The sequence below is a fragment of the Drosophila serrata genome, unplaced genomic scaffold (assembly GCF_035046125.1).
Source record: "Drosophila serrata isolate PLE 108 unplaced genomic scaffold, ASM3504612v1 contig_37, whole genome shotgun sequence".
NCBI classification, from domain to species: Eukaryota; Metazoa; Arthropoda; class Insecta; order Diptera; family Drosophilidae; genus Drosophila; species Drosophila serrata.
The window spans coordinates 4,282-22,961 of record NW_028256935.1 but is presented as its reverse complement, the minus strand read 5'-3'; the positions used below and the strand labels follow the sequence as shown (position 1 = coordinate 22,961).

Sequence of the window (18,680 nt, the reverse complement as noted above, 5' to 3'; positions counted from 1 at the left end):
AAGGAAACAGGTGAACAGGAAACTCCAGATCTCTTGGGAAAATTCGGAAAGTATCGTCAACATTGTTTCCTTTTACTTTCACCATCAGATCAGGAATCTTATAGATTTAACTGCTAGAGAAAATCTACCTCATATCAGTTCTTAGTTTGGTTGATCATCCTGTGGCTGACAAGTATCTAGGCCGTTTAGTTTGAGCTACTCAGAACGGCCCTGTCGTAGATTACACTATTCCCACTAGCCTTCTTTTATCATCAAGTTCATTCAGACAAGGTTTTATTTAGGTGGATTCGGAATATATTTGTGCTCGAAATGATGATGCCCCGCAAGAGTAAAAGCTTCTTTTCATTGACATCTAGGCTGTTTGTCTTTTTAGCGAAGTCCTCTTTGTTTTTTGGGGGTCACTGGGGGGAAGTTGAGCTAAATCCACGTTATATATCCGGAACTCAACATTTCGGCGCCGCACGTTGAGCGTTCCCACAACGCAGTAGAGCAGCCCCTGAAGATGTTTAATCAAAAGAACGTAGGAGGCACCCATATTATCGGGAAAAAGAGGCTTGCCCCATGCGTAGCAATCAAAAAAGAAGTAGCCGCCGTCGAGACTCGAGCTATATCCAAAGGCGTAGTACCTATCCTCGCACTGCAGCACGCCAGATTGATAGCGTGTGAAGAAGTATTTGAAGCCCTCGAGCAAGCTCATGGTAGCACTGGCTGGGTCACTGTACATGTACCCGAAGGCCACGAGCTCCATCTGCACCAGGTAGCGAAGGTCCTGAAAGTCGCACTGGGCACACATGTCGTCCACACCCAGGGGCAGCTCCCATTGTTGGCTCTTCTCCACACTAGCGCGGTAGTAGCGATCCCCATTAAGTACGATCGCGTCGAGCAGCTTCCCGCTCCAGTGGCCAAGGTGGCAGAAAGTGCTGGCCACGCAGCACGCCACCACGCAGCAACCTAGAGCCTGACGGCCCTGCAACCTTTTGTCGAATATAGGCGCCTTTGGATGCAGCCCACCCCAAAGGGACCATACCCGATCCGGTATCTCTACGTCGAACTCTCGATACCGATTACTGCCGCGATACCGCTGGCTGCCCTCCAGGTTGGAGCTTAATCGCCGGCTCCAGAAGGGCAAGGAATTTTTCGGGGTCAGCCAGGTTATCGATTCACTGCCCGCCGTCAATGGGACAGACTCTTGCAACAGTCGTAAGACCCTTTCCTTGGTGTCGCATGTTTCGCTGTTCATTCTCCGCCTTTTGTCTAGTAACCTTCCAGAGACAGATCACGGATCGGGTCTTGGCGATGGGTACATCCCTCAAGAGGACCTACAATTCCGGAAATTTGGGAGGTTGTACTCCTAACTGGTATCGAAATTGGCACTTCCCCCATAGCATACTTTATTTTCAGTAGAATAAAACAAAATGGCTAAATCTCAAATTTAACAATCGGTTGAAAACTAAAAAGTAATCATATTTTTTTCTAAAAATGTTGCAATCGTTCCAATGACAGTTACATGATATAGTCGTCCAATCCGGCCCGTTTCGACTTATATACGAGGAGAGTGCAAAGTTTTATTATAGATAGATAGCTTCAAATATACGCCGCATAAAAAATGTGTTTACATATATATATTTTACTATTTTACGGTTACGGTTAGTTTTAATTTTCATTTATAGGTAAGGCAGTCGGTGTGACCAAAGCAAAATTATGTAGCTGATCAGAATGTTGTCAGCGAATACGGTAGCTTAGGCTCTTATAATCTATGAGATATGTTTCATAAACGGATGTACAAATAGAGAGAAGGAAATACATAGCTAAATCGACTTGACTGGTGATGCTATAAGATAAGCTACCAAATTTGAAATACAGAAAATATTTCTGTAAGTTCTTGCACTAAGTTACTTACAATTTCTCGTGTCCTTTGACTTGACATGACTAGATCAAATTGACTGTTGATGCTGATCAAGACTAAAACTATAACATCCTGCGAGGTCACATATATCTTTATATATATGACTACAATTTTATGATATCGAAACGAAAATACTTTTTATTGCTAATTTAATTAAAAATAAATGGAGCATGCCTTTTTAGCAATATATATTTGCTGATGTACTTTGGATTTACACCACAAAAGACTTGGAATTCGTGGTGCATTCAGTTGTGGAAGGAATGAGCCCGCTGCTTATTTTTGTCTTCGTCTTTAGCCGCCATAAATAGTTGTCTCCGGGCCCAACGAAATTCATTCTCCAACTCGCTAAGCCTATGCCCGATTCTATCCCGCATTACCGAAAGGGTCACCATTTCGTGTTCCACACTCTCCTTGCTGACGAGACTACGTCTAAAATTTTCAGAAAACTCTTCTAAGGTTTCGTCCAGGTTGAGGATCTTAGATTCGAGGCTTTGAACCTTTCTGCGCAGATACTTAGACTGACTTTTAAGGTCGTATACAGGCACGCTGATGTCAGAAGAAGGCACTTCAACATGGAATTGCGATTTAGTCTCTGGATTTTGTACATAGTGCCTGTGAATTTTAAGTAGGTTAGATCGAAAATTCGACCAGTCCACACTATCGGGATCCTTCTCAACTTCGGTGGTAAATTGGTTAATGTCGCCTATTAGCTTAATAATCTCATCATCTCGATGGCCGACTTCAGTTGAAAGTTCCTCTTCAGGACTTTCCTTGTCGTTCATGAGATTAGGAATCTTTAACTCAACCTCTGAAATAATCTTAGCCGCGAGCTCACTATTACGGTCCACACTATCAGGATTCCTCCCAACATCGCTAGCAAATTCTTTAATGTCGCCTATGAGCTGATCATCAACTCGATTGTCGTCTTCGGTTGAAAGTTCCTCTTTAGGGGTTTCTTCGTCGTTCATGAATTTAGGAACCTCCAACTCAACGTCAGAGACATTCTTGGGCTCAACACCCTGCTCCCGAAAAACTGACTGACCTTCTCCTGGCTTCGTCATGCTCTTTCGTAAACGAAGCTCATTATCCTTTTTCAGGATTCTCTTAAGGCCCTTGACATTTGTGCTCAACTTGCCGATAAACTCATTTCGCATTTCATTGACTATTTCCGCGATTCCCCCCAGATCTGAAGCACTAGTTAAGCATCTCGAACAGTCGCCCGTCTCATCCACAGCTTTCTGATCGAGAGAGTCGTAGTCGATCCAACCCTTCTGAGGAGCGTGATTACAGATTAGCGATCTCTGGAAAGTTGTGTACTAACCTCCACTAAAAAATCAAGGTGGATGGCATCTGAGCAAAGATCAGAGGAACCAGTCAAAGTCATTTCGCTCCAGGTCGGCTTCAGGGTGAGCAGACTTTCTGATGGCTTCGCATCCCCCCTCGGGCCGTCGCCATCTAACTCCACGGAGGCATCGTCGGTAGGCAGTTCACTTTTCATTTCCATTATACAGACAATTTAGTATTTATTAACAACGATCGTGCGTACCAAAATCAGCTCCGAAATATAACTGATATATTGCTTAGATCACAAGCTCGAACCCAGGGCTCTTTGCTCTCTCCCAGCCCCCGTCGGTGGGCCGTGATTGTGGTGTGTCTGAGATCGTGATAGCCGACCCGGGAGCTTAGTTAGTTTAATTAAGTTCGCGTTGCTGCATCGCATTAGCACAACCAATAATTTGTGCCATCGTAAACACGTCGTAAATTTTGCACTCGCAAAGTCAGCCCTTTATTTTCTGCAGAAGACAAGAGGTAAGCATCTCTTCAGCAAGAAGTAATTACAGTCCATTAAATACGCAGCGTTTTCTCCGGTGCTTCATTTTCTTCATACTTGGCGTATTCGAGATAAGTGCCACTTGCCGGTGGCCAACTTCTCCCCTTCTCCTTTCCTGCAATTGTTACCTGTGATGAAAACGTTTCGCATTTCTCTACCGCTCTTCGGCACTTAACGGTCTTCTTCTTGCCTAACCTATATATCGAGTTAGTCTGTTGTGCTCAAAAAGAATCAGATATATGTATGTAGGTCATTATCTACGAAGGATATTTCAAGACACATTGACTTATAAGGACTATGCTGAACTTTTGCATAAGAGGGATATTGTTAATTTTCATCTTATCTATTTCCATTAATTGTCATCGCTATAGCTGTACGCAAAGTATTTTGTGAATTAAAGAATTAGGACATAGTCAAAGGAATGATTCTTTTGGAACATATATCTTTAAAACCAGTCCTTCAACGGTAAACTCGAATACGGCTTGCCACTAAACAATTTTAATAAAAATAATATTGTTTAAATTTTGTATAGAATAAATTAATAGAGGTCGGTTAAATTATTTAACTTTAAAATTAAGAAAAACTTTGAGAATGTTTATAATAAATTGATAAATTCAATGGCTCATTGATAAAAAAACAGGAAAAATTTTATTAAAACAGCTATTATAAATAATTTTTCTTCCAAGACATTTAACATCATTAGTTTTTGCCTGCCCCACATTCCGCGTGTCATCGCATTTCTAAACACAATTCATAGAAACCGCATTTAATATCCAGTAGAAGAATCCTATTAGCCATATAGTACTTTAAACTTCGGACATCTATTGGAGTCTTGGCGAAGGTCAGAGATACTGACTGAAAAAAAGATAAGAATGACAATATTTGAAAAGAAGATATTTGGTCGGAGGTGCCTCCTTCAGTGCGTTGCAAACTTCTGACTAAAATCATAATACCCTGCAAGGGTAAAAAAAATAATGATAAAAACAAGAAAGGAAGCTAACTTCGGCACGCCGAAGTTTATATACCCTTGCAGATAGAACTTCGATGACTAGGAATCCATACAATATAAAATATATATAGTAATTTTAAAAAACAATGAAGTGATACCTGCTTTCATTTCATTCACACATACATATTATATTTTCAGTTTTACATTCACAGATTAGCATTTTTGCTCCACATCTAACGATCGTTTGTATGGCACCTATGTGATATAGTCGTATATATAAAATGTGACACAAAATTTAAGACTGATATAAAATGGCTATATCTCAAATTTAATGAAAATCTGCTGAAAACTGAAAACGTTATAATTTTTAATTATATTCATTTTTTGATCGTTCCTGTGGCAGCTATGTGATATAGTAGTCCCGTTTTTTATAACTTTACTCAAAATTGTAGATTAAAATAAAATGGCTATATCTGATATTTGATGAAAATCTGGTGAAAACTGAAGAAGTTATAATCTTTCATTTTATTAATTTCTTTTATTTCTTATAAAATGGCTCTGTATCAAATTTAATGAAAATCTGTTTAAAACTGAAAATGTTATACTTTTTAATTAAATTAATTTCTCGATCGTTCCTATGGGAGCTATATGATATACATAGTCGTCCAATTTTCATAAAATTTAACACAAAATTGTAGATTAATATAAAATGGCTATATCTTAAATTTGATCAAATTCTGTTGAAAACTAAAAATGTCATAATTTTTCTTCCTATGGCAGTTATATGATATAGTCGTCAGATCCGGCCCGTTCCGACATAAATACGAGTGAGAGTATATAGAAGACTAACTGCAAAGTTTCATTCAGATAGCTTAAAAACTGAGAGACTAGTTTCCGTAGAAACGGACAGACGGGCATGGCTTGATCGACTCGGCTGTTGATCCTGATCAAGAATATATATACTTTATATAGTCGGAGGTGCCTCCTTCACTGCGTTGCAAACTTCTGACTGAAATTATAATACCCTGCAAGGGTATAATAAAAAGAAAGAAAATTTTACAAAATGACAAAAAAATTTTGATGTAACAAATAAGCATTACCAAATTTGGTAGATTATATTTACATATAATATATATATTAATAAGAGTAAAAACCAGTCTTGTACCCTATTTTGAAATGATACAGATACACGAAAGGAATAAAAAAAATCGATATTCCATAATCACATAGATTAGAAAGATCTCGAATTATTATTGATAGCCTCGGATCTAAAATGAAAGTATAGAACTTCGTTAAGGGATTTCTCTTGGTGGTCTATCTTTTCTAAGTTTTAGATGCGCTATTAACACATTTTACACAGGCATTTCTCCTTGTTGGTTTTCACCAAAATGAATAGGCAAGTTCGTGACACCAAGTGGGCAGGACAGCAAAGTTTGGCGGCAAGCTTTCTTCAAATCCAGTTTTAGCTCAGGTAACGGTCAACAAGTTGCGATCAAATTTCAAGTCCGGTCGACCAAATGACAATAATGTGAAACCAAATAAAACAAATTGAAACTTTCCAAATTGAAATCTTTGGACTCGAAAAAGTTCATGTAAGGGGCCAATTGTTAATTGTTATCCTGTTGCCTACTGCCTTCATGGGTTACATCGTTATTTAGGAAGAAATGGGTTAATCTCGGCATGTCTTAGGTCTCCAAGTTTGTATTTAAACCTCTTAATGAAATAATAATCCAATTTTAATCAAAAGCTTACGTTTTAATTTTGAAAATATTTGTAACAATTTAATTTTATATATATGTACTCCAGGAAAAAAGGAAATAAACAACCAGAAAATTAACCAAAGCAAGCTGAGCTTAAAACTGGGATAGTACGAATCCAGGCAGTGACAATGGCTCCGCATGATGCCTGTGGTCTCAAGTGACAACCCTCGGGGACGGTGGCAACACTTGAGTTAACACGCCGCCGGAAAAGGGCACGTGGCAGGCAGGTTTGTCCACGCTCTATTGACCTCCTGTCAAGTGGCTAATTAGGTCTGGCCCACTCTGGGAGCCACTCTCTCAGAAAAGGCATATCACCTTTTTTTCGCCTGAAGCAAGAGCTTCAGAGCTTGTGGCGTGTCGACCAAGGCAACTATTTCTTCAAGTATGTGGTGCACAATTCCACTGGCTGTGGTAATTCTTTCTACAATAGTATTATGTACCTGCGAGTTCCAGTCAATCCGCTTCCCCGCCTTCCGTTGCATGCGAACTAATTGAAAAGCTGCGTGTCTCAGGCTTGTTTCGGAACATGAGACCTTTCTTGGCGATCGAGATCGGGATTGGGCTCAAGATCCAAGCTGGTACATGTGTGGTATTATCGTACTGACAGTTGCCAATGAGAATAACTGACACCTTACATCAGCCCAAGTATTCATGTAGTCCTATTTTACCTCTCTCCTATTTTTTGGGCATTTGATTGTGCATCCAGAGATGGAAATGTAGTTGCAGAAAGCTCAGATGGAGACGGAGCCCTCAGCCCATTCAAATGCAATTATCCTGAGCCACACGCTTCCGTGTCAGCCCTCGCCGTTAGTTACCATGACGGACCCAAATACCAACGCATTGTCTGGCTAATGAGTGAGCCGCATTCCTGCAACTCACGGCCGGAGAAGTGTGCGCAGCACTTTTTATTCTCCCCGCCATAAATCAAATCGCGACCCCGCCAACACCTGTCCATAGTCGACTCCAAATGAAGTAGTTACCAGTTGAATTGCAGGCAAAAGGCGGTAGTTCATCACCATCATCGTCGCCATGATGCAGGGAATTTGATTCACGCCCGCCAGGAATGTCTGCAAAAGACCCCAGGTCCAGCCCCAATACACTGGCTCCGACTTTAGCAGCAGCTGCTCCGCATCCCGGAGACGCGCATAAGGCGATAATTAGCGCGCAATTGCCGTTAACGCCGCCTTTGTCTATTTCTGTCACTTCTTGTCCAGGTGCGGAGGGATATTGAGTCAGCAGATCGGCGTTAGCCAGGAACGTGACAAGCAGTACAATGGAAGTCAATCAGGGAGTTGCGGTGATGATCACCAGTAGTGATCGGCAGAGTACAGTAGTAAACACAAGTATACCCTACTCACACTACTTACAGTGCAAAGGCATAACTCTTAGCCACTTTATCGAGTCCCACGCGCCAATTGCAATGTGTGTATGCAGTGCATATTCATACATACATACATACATACATTCATAGTATATGTAAAAATTGAGGCTGCATAAATTATAAATAATAAAATAAAACGCACTAAAAGCGAAAATAAATCACGAGGCAGCTCCTGCAAACCGGGCGGGCACAAGGAAATCTCATGGCTAGCTTCCAGCCACCAACTATCAACTACCGTCTCCTTGGCCTGCGCGAATATTAATTGTGAGTGCACCGGTCGCATCAATTCCGAGAGTCAGAGTCCACACAAATCCCGCGGATGAGCTTGGGCAGGAGCTGGAAGCAGCAACGCCTGCCACGACTCTGGAGCTGGAAGCAGCAACGCCTGCCACGACTCTGGAGCGGCCTCCGATTGCCATTGAAATATGACGCCCAGTTTTCAGCATGGATATGGATGTGGACACCGCTGTAGTTTCGAGAATAGCCGCAGACATGGGCGGCAGCCTCGATTTGTGCAAATGAGCGCCAGATAGCTGCATGCGAACCAGATTAGAATTTGACGCAATTACGCACCTCCAATTCCAGCTACAGCTCTAGCACGAGCTCCAACTTCAGACAATGCCACGGAAAACCAATTCTTGACAGTAGATTGGATGCTAGTTTGGCCAATAAACAAAGGCAAAACGGTAATCAACCTCTAAAACAGTTGGTCCCCGTTTGGGCTACCGGCTCCAATGCTAATGATGCTGAAGCTGCATTCCCTGCTTCCTTTCTCGGCCCAAACGCAGTTGCTCTGGCAAAAAATTATTTATGCACAGAGGGAATTGAGGAGAGCGAAAATTAACTCAATTTGAGGAAAAATAAACTCTTTTTATACCCTTGCAGGGTATTATAATTTCAGTCAGAAGTTTGCAACGCAGTAAAGGGGCACCTCCAACTATATAAAGTATATATATTCTTGATCAGAATCAAAAGCCGAGTCGATCTAGCCATATCCGTCTGTCCGTCTGTCCGTTTCTACGCAAACTAGTTTCTCAGTGTTGAAGCTATCTGAAAGAAACTTTGTAGTTAGCCTTCTATATACTCTCACTCGTATATATGTCGGAACGGGCCGGATCGGACGACTATATCATTTAGCTGCCATAGGAATCATCGGAAAATTTTTACAAAAAAAATTATAGCATTTTCAGTTTTCAACAGAATTTAAATTTAACATATAGCAAATTTAAGATATAGCCATTTTTTATTATTCTACCATTTTATGTAAAATTTTATGAAAATCGGACAACTATATCATATAGCTCCCATAGGAACGATCGAAAAATTAATACAATTAAAAATTATTACGTTTTCAGTTTTCAGCAGATTAACGTCAAATTTGAGATATAGCCATTTTATATCAGTTTTAAATTTTGTGTCAAATTTTATGAAAATCGGACGATTATATCATATAGGTGTCATACAAACGATCGTTAGATGTGAAGCATAAATGCAAATCTGTGAATATAAAACTGCAAATATAATATGTATCATATGATATAGGTGAATGAAATGAAATGATATAAACTTCGGCTTACTTTCTTGTTTACTCATGTGCTACACATAAAAAATACGGTAGAAAAGTATACAATTTCAAAAATGCTTAAATGGAGAAGTTTTATTGACTCACCAAATAATAATTCTTTAATTTAAATTTCCCAATCAGGGAAGAAGTCTTTTCATAAAAAATATTGATCAGCATCAACGGGTAAATCGATTTGGCATATAATCTTTGGTTGGATGTACCAATTTTCTTACCAAATAAGGTATTTCTTGAAGATGCAGTTATCAAGTATTATGATATTAAATTAAGTTGGTATAAGAAATTCCTATACGTAATATTCCAATTGGCAATCTAGAAAAATCAGAAAAAGTCAGTTGTTATACCCGGAATTCCTAAGGTACAAATAAGCTTGAGGCAAATTCGACCCCCTAAATATATTACATATATTTAGCATCACCAGCCGAGACGATTTAGCTAATGCCGTTCTTTCCGCCCGTCCGTCTGTGTGAATCCAGACTACAAAAGGTAGACCTACCTATCTATGTACCTATGTACCCATGTACCTTACTACCTACCCACCTCATTAGTCCTTTGCCACTATTTTCAATATTTTCAGCATAATTTCACAAATTCACCTTGTCCGAGTGTTTTAGGTATTAATAATCAAATTTCTAACTCAAATGTAGTTTCATGAATTTAGTTCCATTACTTTAATACATTGTAAATATTAATATTTATCACTGAGTTTAAGTTAAAATGCAAATATGCCTAAATTATTAAAAATTATAAATTATTAAAATTAAATTAAAACTAAATAATCAACTCTACAAAACGCCATTATTATCTCAGGATACAGGATTTTTATAAAAAGCGGTAGTTTATAAAGAGACATCTAATGGATTAATTGCTAACAGAAAAAAGTTTCTTGAATAAATTTGGCATTACTTAAAGTTTAAAATGTTAGCTTGTGTTCAAAAATTTCAAGGTATATTTACACACCTTATCTTCAGATACAATAAATCTCACACACAGATTAATTAATATATTTTCCGAGTCTGAACTATTTTCAGTGTACCGTTTCCACTTGTCCACTCGTAAATGCCGATACGCGGCAGGAGAGCGTAGAGTCGAAACGGGTGACGGGAAACAGTGGGAAATGTAATTTAATAAATTGATTATATCAATTAGTTGCTGCATTTTTATTGAAATTGCTGTTAATATTGCTAACTTGTGCAGCCATTTCGCCTGGGGCCATGGAGTATTTCCCATCGTCGTTCGCTGGCGCAGAGCCTAACTTATGGCACATTTATACATATACGTGGATGTATCCCCCGGCAAGAGTCCAAATTGAGGCGCTTTGTATTGATTAGCGAGCAGCCGCGGCGGTCCAAACGATCTAAGCAATTTTCCAGGGCAGGCCGTATGGACTGACCCAATAAATTATGCCAGGTGCCCTTACTCCCCTTCGCAAATGGCTTAATTTACGGCTTCGATCGGGACGTGACTAAACTGCTGCCACCATCTGCGTGATCCACTGACCACTGGAAAATGCCCATGTGTGTAATTCGAGAGGCGACATTAGAACATTGGCTGCATATTGATGTGGCGGCTATTGCATTGCTCCGCAAGTGCATCAGGTGATTGCTCCGAACTTCAGCCTTTGTTTTTGCTTTGCTTTTGGGGTCAATGTCAGCCTGGCTTTCGGATGGCCACACAACTCGCATTTTAAGCGGATCGTATAAATTCCGGACCCACCGCCCCAGCGCCATGTAGTCAACGCAATGGCACTCGGCTATACGGTTGTCTGTCTGCTCGCCGGTCTCTTTCTGCTCGGCCTGGTGCGGGCGGAGGTGGGCCTGCCCCAAAGGCAACACCGGCTGGTGGCTTCCTACCCGGCAGCCGGCTACAAGCCAACTAGACAGTTTAGACTGCCGGCGGATCAGCCGAAGCCGGCTCGCCTGGTTGCGAACAGCGAGGCGCAGGAGGATCTCGACGACGCCGCTGAGGAGTTGACGCCGCGACCCAATGCCGCTCCAGCTTCACCTCCACCTCCGGCTCCGGTCCCTGCTGCAGTTCCGGCCATCCCGGTGACTCCCACCATTGCCTACTATCCGGCCGGAGCCGTAGGATTCGTCCGCCCAGCGACATTCGCTAAGATCGTCACCGCACCGGAACCGGTGTCCGCTTACGGGGCCACGCCCCAGTACTACTCCGCCTACTTTGGCTAGAGCTAAGCATTTGAGCAATAAAAGTTGATTGTTACGGCCGAAAGTACTGTTCGGGGTTCGGGCACATCTGCAGATGCATCTGCGTTTAATTGCGCGCCTGCTCGTTGGCTCCTCGCGATCCATGACCATGGTATTAGGCATGCTCCATCAACAAGCCAAATCTATACGACAGCAAATCTTGGGCTGATGCCGGCCGAAGGCTGCTTACCAAACGGTAGGCTCTGACTGTCTGTCAGAGCCTAACGAATGGCTCGGAGGAGAGTCAGTGGATGGCGGAGGATGGAATTTGCAGTTGGGAGGGGCTCCGAAGCGCAGCAGCAGCTTTGACAATGAGTGAGCAAAGATAATCTATTATGACCGTAACAAGAAATAAATCCCAACTCGGTAATCCATCATTTTACGACTTTGCAATCAAAACAAGGAGTTTAACTAAGAGATAGGCTGCAGGACGGAACTGGCTGGACGGGACGAGCTGGCGGACAGTCTCCGGCCTGGCCAATCAACAAGAACATACACACATTGTTGGCTAGTCGGCTAACGAACAGGCCGAGAGCCATGTTATCGCTAACCAGAACGCAGATTGGGCATGACCAGGAAACATGGCTTTGGGACAGCCGCATGCACATCGAGCCCAATCTGACGTGAAGACTCGCCTCGGATGGCAGCTTGCCGCCTTTTTGGGTCCCGACTAAATAGTTGCCAATAATCTGTGTCCAAACTGATCGGGTTGCCGTTTATGGTAATGGACGAAATTATATGCCGAAATCAGCGGCGGCTTGCCATACCTCGTTACCAGAGCACAAACTTGGCCGTGCCTCCCGACTGATTGGCCACGGTTTCCGGCCTGAGCTCTGCACTATTATTGCTTCATCAAGTGTTCAACAGTTATCCGGAACATAATCGGCAGAAGCCTAAGCAGTGACTGGCCAGCGGACGTCAGAGACTCGACCTGTAAGAGCATTTGAAACTGCTCAAACATTTTCGCAATCGCATTTGGAGGTTAAGGTGCAACAGTTGGTAACATATCTGATGTCTGCGGGCCGTGCAGAATGACCGAAGAGCTTACCCGTCGAACAGTAGAACCGTTTGAGTTCTTAAATTTTGAGCCTGGTTAGAAAAGCAAAGCAATTCAAATACCATATACAAACAACATTTTGCATTTTTATTGATCCTTCATTCTAAAAGTTTTGCTATTAACGTAGAATAAATGTTTCGCCAATGTTTTATGAAATTCCTGCCTTCAAAATAGTAAATAGTTTAGAAAATAGTTAAAGTGTAACGAATCGCTACACTCAAAACAAATGTCACAGGCAAGTTGTTAGCTCGAGATCGGAGCGCACGCAAGATATTTTTCCGGCTTCGGCTCGTCGGCTACGGGAGTGATGGTCTTGCTCAGATCTCGGGTTGCCTTTGCATAATTTTAAACAGAAATAACTGCGTGCTACAACAAGCTTAAACCGGGACAGAGATACAGACAACACATAAATAAAAGTTGAGGAAAATTTAACTCTCTTCGGCTTACTTGCCCTTTTTAGCACTCCTGGTGTTCTGGAGGCTCTAGTTTGCCCACCCTTCCTATGGTCGCTCCCATCCTCAAAGCTATATAGCTTGAGCGACCCCTTCGACAAGTGCTACCCTACCTCACAACGCATGCCAGCTGCGGCCAATACTCGACATTTTAAAACATTATAATAATTTTATTTAAAACTAGAAAAATATAAATTCATTACTTAAACTAGAAAACGTAGATAGACAATTAAACATTAAAACTTAGAATACCAATGATAAATGAATATACGCCCTTCGACTCAATTTCGGGCCTTAATAAAAATGATGGCAAAACAATTTTTGGCAAGTTGGAGAAAAATATTATTCGCGCCGCCTGAAGTTAAATTTACATGTTGCAATAACAAAAATAATAATTGGATTTGGAGAATCATAAAAGCTCTCAGCATAAATAGCCTTAAACGCCAACGCCTTATGTATTAGCGTTCCTCTTTTCTTTCTCTTTCCCTCTTCGTTTTCTGCCGTTGGTTCGGTTGAATTTCGATCTTTCTTTTATATTAACGGCTCATAATTTGGGGCATTCTCTTTCTTCTCATTTTATTTCTTGTTCTTTCTTTCTTGTACTTGAAATTATTCAAATTATTACTTCGACACTCACCATTTTCTTAACTCCACCGATGAAAGCGCTTTCCTCGGAAGCTAGCTGAAAATTGGGATGAAAATGATACATGCAAAAAAAGAAGAAATTCACATCCCTAAAAGAGATTACGAAAATGGGGGGGGGGAAACTAAAAAAAAAGACGCATACGGCCCGCGCTATTTAAATCGATCTTCTCATTAACTTTCACCGGAATGCAACGAATTAACATTTCTCTTTGCCGCACATTGTTCTTTACATATGCCTAAGTTCACTTCACATCATTCTTTTTTTCCCTTGCAATTTTTCCGAAATTTAACCTAACTTAAAATTTCTATTTTTTTCTTACACTAATTTTTCATATTATCTTCACTGACCCTGGAACAAAATGGGGGTCGAAAATTCCCTTTTTCTTTACAATAGCTCATCGCGATGAGGCATGGGGCTCGAATTAAATGCACTCTGGCCGGGATCGCATTGCGGCGGCGAGTTCAAAACGCCCGAAAGAATTACATTAAACTAATCGCAATGCTTTGCCGAAGCCTACGCCTACACCGACTCTGGCATGAAAGCTCGTACGACTGCTACCGAATTCTCTGCTTAGTTATGCTCTCTAGAGCTGTTCGCCAAGGGGACAAAGGTCGTTCTAATGCATTCGGCAATTAATTATTCTTCACCCCCATAAAATTATATAAAAAAGTAATATTTTCCCCAGCTCTGGTGAGCGGGGCGACGGGGAAGTCCTCCTCCTACAATTCAGATCCTGGCGTTTAAAAGAATCCAAGAAGCTGCGCCGGCGTCGTTTATCTTGCCTGCCCCTCTCCTCTCCTGGGGCCTTCGAGCGGTACAAATGCAGCCTTTAAAATTCATAAATAAGTTCAAGCTGCCTATGCTTTTCCCTATCTGTACGCTCACCTTTCTATTCGTGGCTCAGTGGCCAATAAGCAAAATTATATTCTCAACACTTTTGAATACTCGCGATTACTTTTTTTTCGAATTTTTGTCGCCAGTCGCCAAATATAGGAGTCACTACACTTCAGCAGCCAAAAATGGAATGCTGGAAGATGACGCCGGAAAAGTGGCGGTAACCCAATGTGAAAGTGGGGGAAACGGGGAGACCGTTGACAAATGCCTCTGTTACTCTCTCACCCGATCTTTCGTGCCCTAGCCGACCTACGCTTGCTACACTGGCAAAGCCGCCTCTCGACATATGATCGACCAACAGATGGCGCTAATAAAAAGTATCTTATACCGAGCAAGCGCTACAAAATACCCCCCTAGCAAGATCAGGCTTGGGGATCAACACTCCAAGACTGATAAACAGCTTGCGAGGCTACTGCTTTATATCCTTGGCGTGAAATCGCCCTACATAACGCCCCTGCAAATCTTCAAGATCATAGTAAACTTGTCCAATCTTATCTCTTACTCTAGCTTTAATGAAAGACGGACCCAACTTCGCGTTGTAACCAGCTGCAAAGTTGCTCTGCTTAAAGTTCCTTCGATAAACTTCTTGGCCTTCACTAAAAGATACTACCTTCGATCGCAGATTATATCTTCTTTCATTCTTTTCGAATTGGTTTTTCATTATCTCCGATGCTTTGCTGCGAGCAAGTTCTAAAGAATCCTCTTTCGTGAATGCCAAAGACCTATCTTCAAGCAAACTAAGAGCTCTCAACACCTTATACGTTGCACCAGATGAGATGAAATGCTGCCCGAAAATCATATAATAGGGTGAAGTGCCTAAACTAGAGTGAACCGCTGATCTGAGCGCACAGCAGATGCTGCTTAGCTGCTCGTCCCAATCCTTCTGGTCGCTGCGTACATACGATCGTATGGCAGCTATCACCGATCGATTTACCCTCTCGGATGCATTAGCTTGTGGCGAGTAAACGGCGGTAAAAGTGTGTGAAATTTTGTACTCCCTCAATAGCTTTTGGAACAATTCCGATTTAAATTGAGATCCATTATCTGAAACAATGGTCTCTGGGACCCCAAAAGTATGGAATAAATCATCCTGCATATATCTCACAACCACGTCCGCTGTCAATTTCTTCACCGCCTTCAGAAAAACGAACTTGCTGTAGTGATCTAGCACGATAAATATGGCCACATTTCCACTTCTTGACCTAGGATACGGGCCCAAAAAATCCACGTAAAGTTTTTGGAAAGGCCTCGCGGACTCTGGTGCTACTCCCATAGGTGGTCTTAAAGTGCTATTGGGAGCCTTGGTCGTCTTACAGATGTCGCACGCCTGAATATATTCCTTCACATCCTTCACCAGTCTTGGCCAATAATAATACCTCCTTAGTCTCTCTAGAGTTTTATGGACACCTCCATGTGACGCTAAAGGATCATCATGAGACTTTTTAAGAACTTCGGGCACCAAGCCCACCGGAATCCATAGTTTCCAACAAAAACTGTCATGCATAGGATCTCCTGTTAAATGCTCTGTCTTCCTATAGAGAAATCCGTCCGCTACTTTTAAATCTGGCAGACTGCTAGCGTTAGCCTCAACCTTTTTGATCAGCTCTATATAGTCAGGATCAAGAAAATGTGCAGATTCTAAGTCAACTAACAATCCATGACTCGCATCTACGGCAGCTATCTCTTCCTCATTGACTCGGGATAACGCGTCAGGGACTACGTTCAGCTTACCACTCCGATGCTCAATTTTGAACGTGAATCCTTGAAGTTTCAACGCCCACCGAGCAAGCCTGGAGTTCAAATCCGTTTGGGACATCAACCATTTGAGGGACGCATGATCCGTAATGACTGTAAAGTCGTGGCCCTCCACATACGCTCGAAAACGTTTTATGCAAATAATTGCCGCCAAACATTCCTTTTCGCTAACCGTGTACGACTTTTGAGCCTTATTTAACTTTTTCGATACAAAGGCTATCGGGCATTCTTCACCACTCTCAGCTTTCTGAACCAAAACTCCTCCCACTCCGGAGTTGCTAGCATCGCAATGAATGTAAAATGGTTTACTAAAATCAGGACTACGAAGCACTGGAGCCGAGCAAAGCATTTCCTTTAATTTAGCAAACGCATCTTCTCCTTCCGGAGTCATTACAAACTTCTGCCTAGGCTTTAAAAGGTCTGTCAAAGGAGCTGATACAGCTGCAAAATTACTGATAAATTTCCGATACCATCCGACCATTCCGAGAAATCTTCTCAGTGCCTTCAAAGATCGTGGCAGTGGAAAATCCGTCATTGCCGATATTTTTTCGGGGTCTGTTCGAACTACTCCCTCGCCCACAATATGGCCCAAATATTTAACACTTTTCATGCAAAATTTGCTCTTCTCCACATTCAAAGTTAATCCAGCGGCCCTTATGCGACTGGAAACCGTTTCTAAAACCTTTAGATGACCCTCAAAACTATCTGATACAATCAAGAGATCATCTAGATATACAAAGACTTCATTTCTGAGTTCTGCGGGTATTACCTTATCCATCAACCTGGTCATCGTCTGCGAAGCATTAGTTAAACCGAAAGGCATTACCTTATACTGGTATAACGGCTTGCCAGGGATCGTGAACGCGGTTTTATCGCGCGACTGCGGATCTAATGGAATTTGCCAATAGGCGTCCTTAAGATCCAGACTTGAAATAAAATTTGCTTTGGGAAGACGACTTAAAATAGCATCAATTTGTGGCAAAGGGTACGCATCTTTCTTAGTTACGGCGTTTACCTTCCTGCTATCGAGGCAGAGTCGTACCTTTCCTGGCTTCTGCACCAAAACGACGGGTGAAGACCAAGGACTATCTGATTCCTCAATTACGCCTAGCTGAATCATACGGTTGACTTCCTCGTAAAGCAACTTTTCCACAGCTGGCGAAACTGGAAAATGTCTCTGTTTCACAGGCTTGGCATCTCCAACATCGATAGAATGAGAAAGTATGCTCGTTTTTCCCAAACCTAAAACCGCAAAAGATGGAAACTGCCTAATGACTGACTGCAATTTAGACTGCTGGATGTCAGACAAAACATGGGCATCGCTACTTAATTCATCTATACTCATTTCAGGGGGCAAAAGCTCGAAATGGGTCCAAAAGTCAATACCCAAATACAGGTCTTGACTCAGAGAAGGAATAATATGCAAATCAAGCTCATGTATCTTTCCCTCATACTGAATTGGAGTCTTTAATCGGCCTACCACTTTTTGCTGTTGGCCATCGGCTGTATTCACTGTAGTTGCCACCCTTTTGAACGCTATTCCCTGTTTAATAATTTGGTTGGCCAAATTCCCACCGACGGCACTCATAGATGCACCAGTATCTAAAAGACCGAGCACCAATCTGCCTAGAATTTGAACCTCTGCGTACGGCCGTCTATCCATGTTTTTGTATCTGATAGCATTTATCGTTTCAGCCGCTCGCCAAAAGTCTCTCATTCTTTTTGCATTTCGAGAATGAGTTCTAACTGGGTTTATTGATAAGTCCGGTAATTGTCTGTGCTGTATTTGCTGATGCCAAAAAACTGTTGCATCAGTAGCTGCCTCCTCTAAGCTAGTATTCATTGCTGACTGACATCGGAATTCGCTGGCTTGTTTCGGAGAACACACGGCTGTTGTCGGGGTCGTGTGTTCAACTTCCCGTTTTTTTGGCATTTGTAGCAGGACGGCTTGTAAGAATTAGGGGTACCGCAACCGTAACAGAATATTTTCCGTCTTTCCTCACAATCGTGATACCGGTGCCCTTCCTTTCTACAATTCCAGCATACCAATGCTAGAGCATCTACCTCTGCTACCTGCTCGACGTCCGAGAATTCAGCTGCATCATCCGACAGATACTCCTGCACAAGTTCAGATACTTGTTTCCGAAAAGGAACAGGTTTCTGATACCCATAAGTACGCTTCACATCTTCAAGGAAACCTTCCCTACGCCTGCAGATATCTCGAAGCTTTTGGACTGAGTCTACGCTTACGTTCAACAGC

General features: G+C 42.0%; 3 protein-coding genes across 4 annotated transcripts; 1 reads left to right on the top strand and 2 right to left on the bottom strand.

Moving 5' to 3' along the window:
- Positions 1–271: 271 nt before the first annotated feature.
- On the bottom strand, positions 272–1,424 carry LOC110190228 (uncharacterized). The gene has a single exon (XM_020960588.2). It carries the CDS (start codon positions 1,238–1,240, stop codon positions 353–355), a length of 888 nt encoding a protein of 295 aa, XP_020816247.2. The 5' UTR covers positions 1,241–1,424; the 3' UTR covers positions 272–352.
- A 592-nt stretch (positions 1,425–2,016) lies between these two features.
- On the bottom strand, positions 2,017–4,600 carry LOC110190159 (uncharacterized). 2 transcript variants are annotated; one of them, XM_020960494.2, is made up of 2 exons: positions 3,228–4,600; positions 2,017–3,177 (listed from the first exon to the last, which is right to left on the bottom strand). In XM_020960494.2, exons 1-2 carry the CDS (start codon positions 3,408–3,410, stop codon positions 2,152–2,154), a joined length of 1,209 nt encoding a protein of 402 aa, XP_020816153.2. In that variant the 5' UTR covers positions 3,411–4,600; the 3' UTR covers positions 2,017–2,151. The 2 variants fall into 2 exon arrangements, with proteins under 2 accessions (XP_020816153.2, XP_086691678.1); XM_086835552.1 differs by having other exon boundaries at positions 2,017–3,174.
- Positions 4,601–11,126: 6,526 nt separating this feature from the next.
- On the top strand, positions 11,127–11,641 carry LOC110190315 (uncharacterized). Its single transcript, XM_020960703.2, has one exon. It carries the CDS (start codon positions 11,152–11,154, stop codon positions 11,596–11,598), a length of 447 nt encoding a protein of 148 aa, XP_020816362.2. The 5' UTR covers positions 11,127–11,151; the 3' UTR covers positions 11,599–11,641.
- Positions 11,642–18,680: the final 7,039 nt, after the last annotated feature.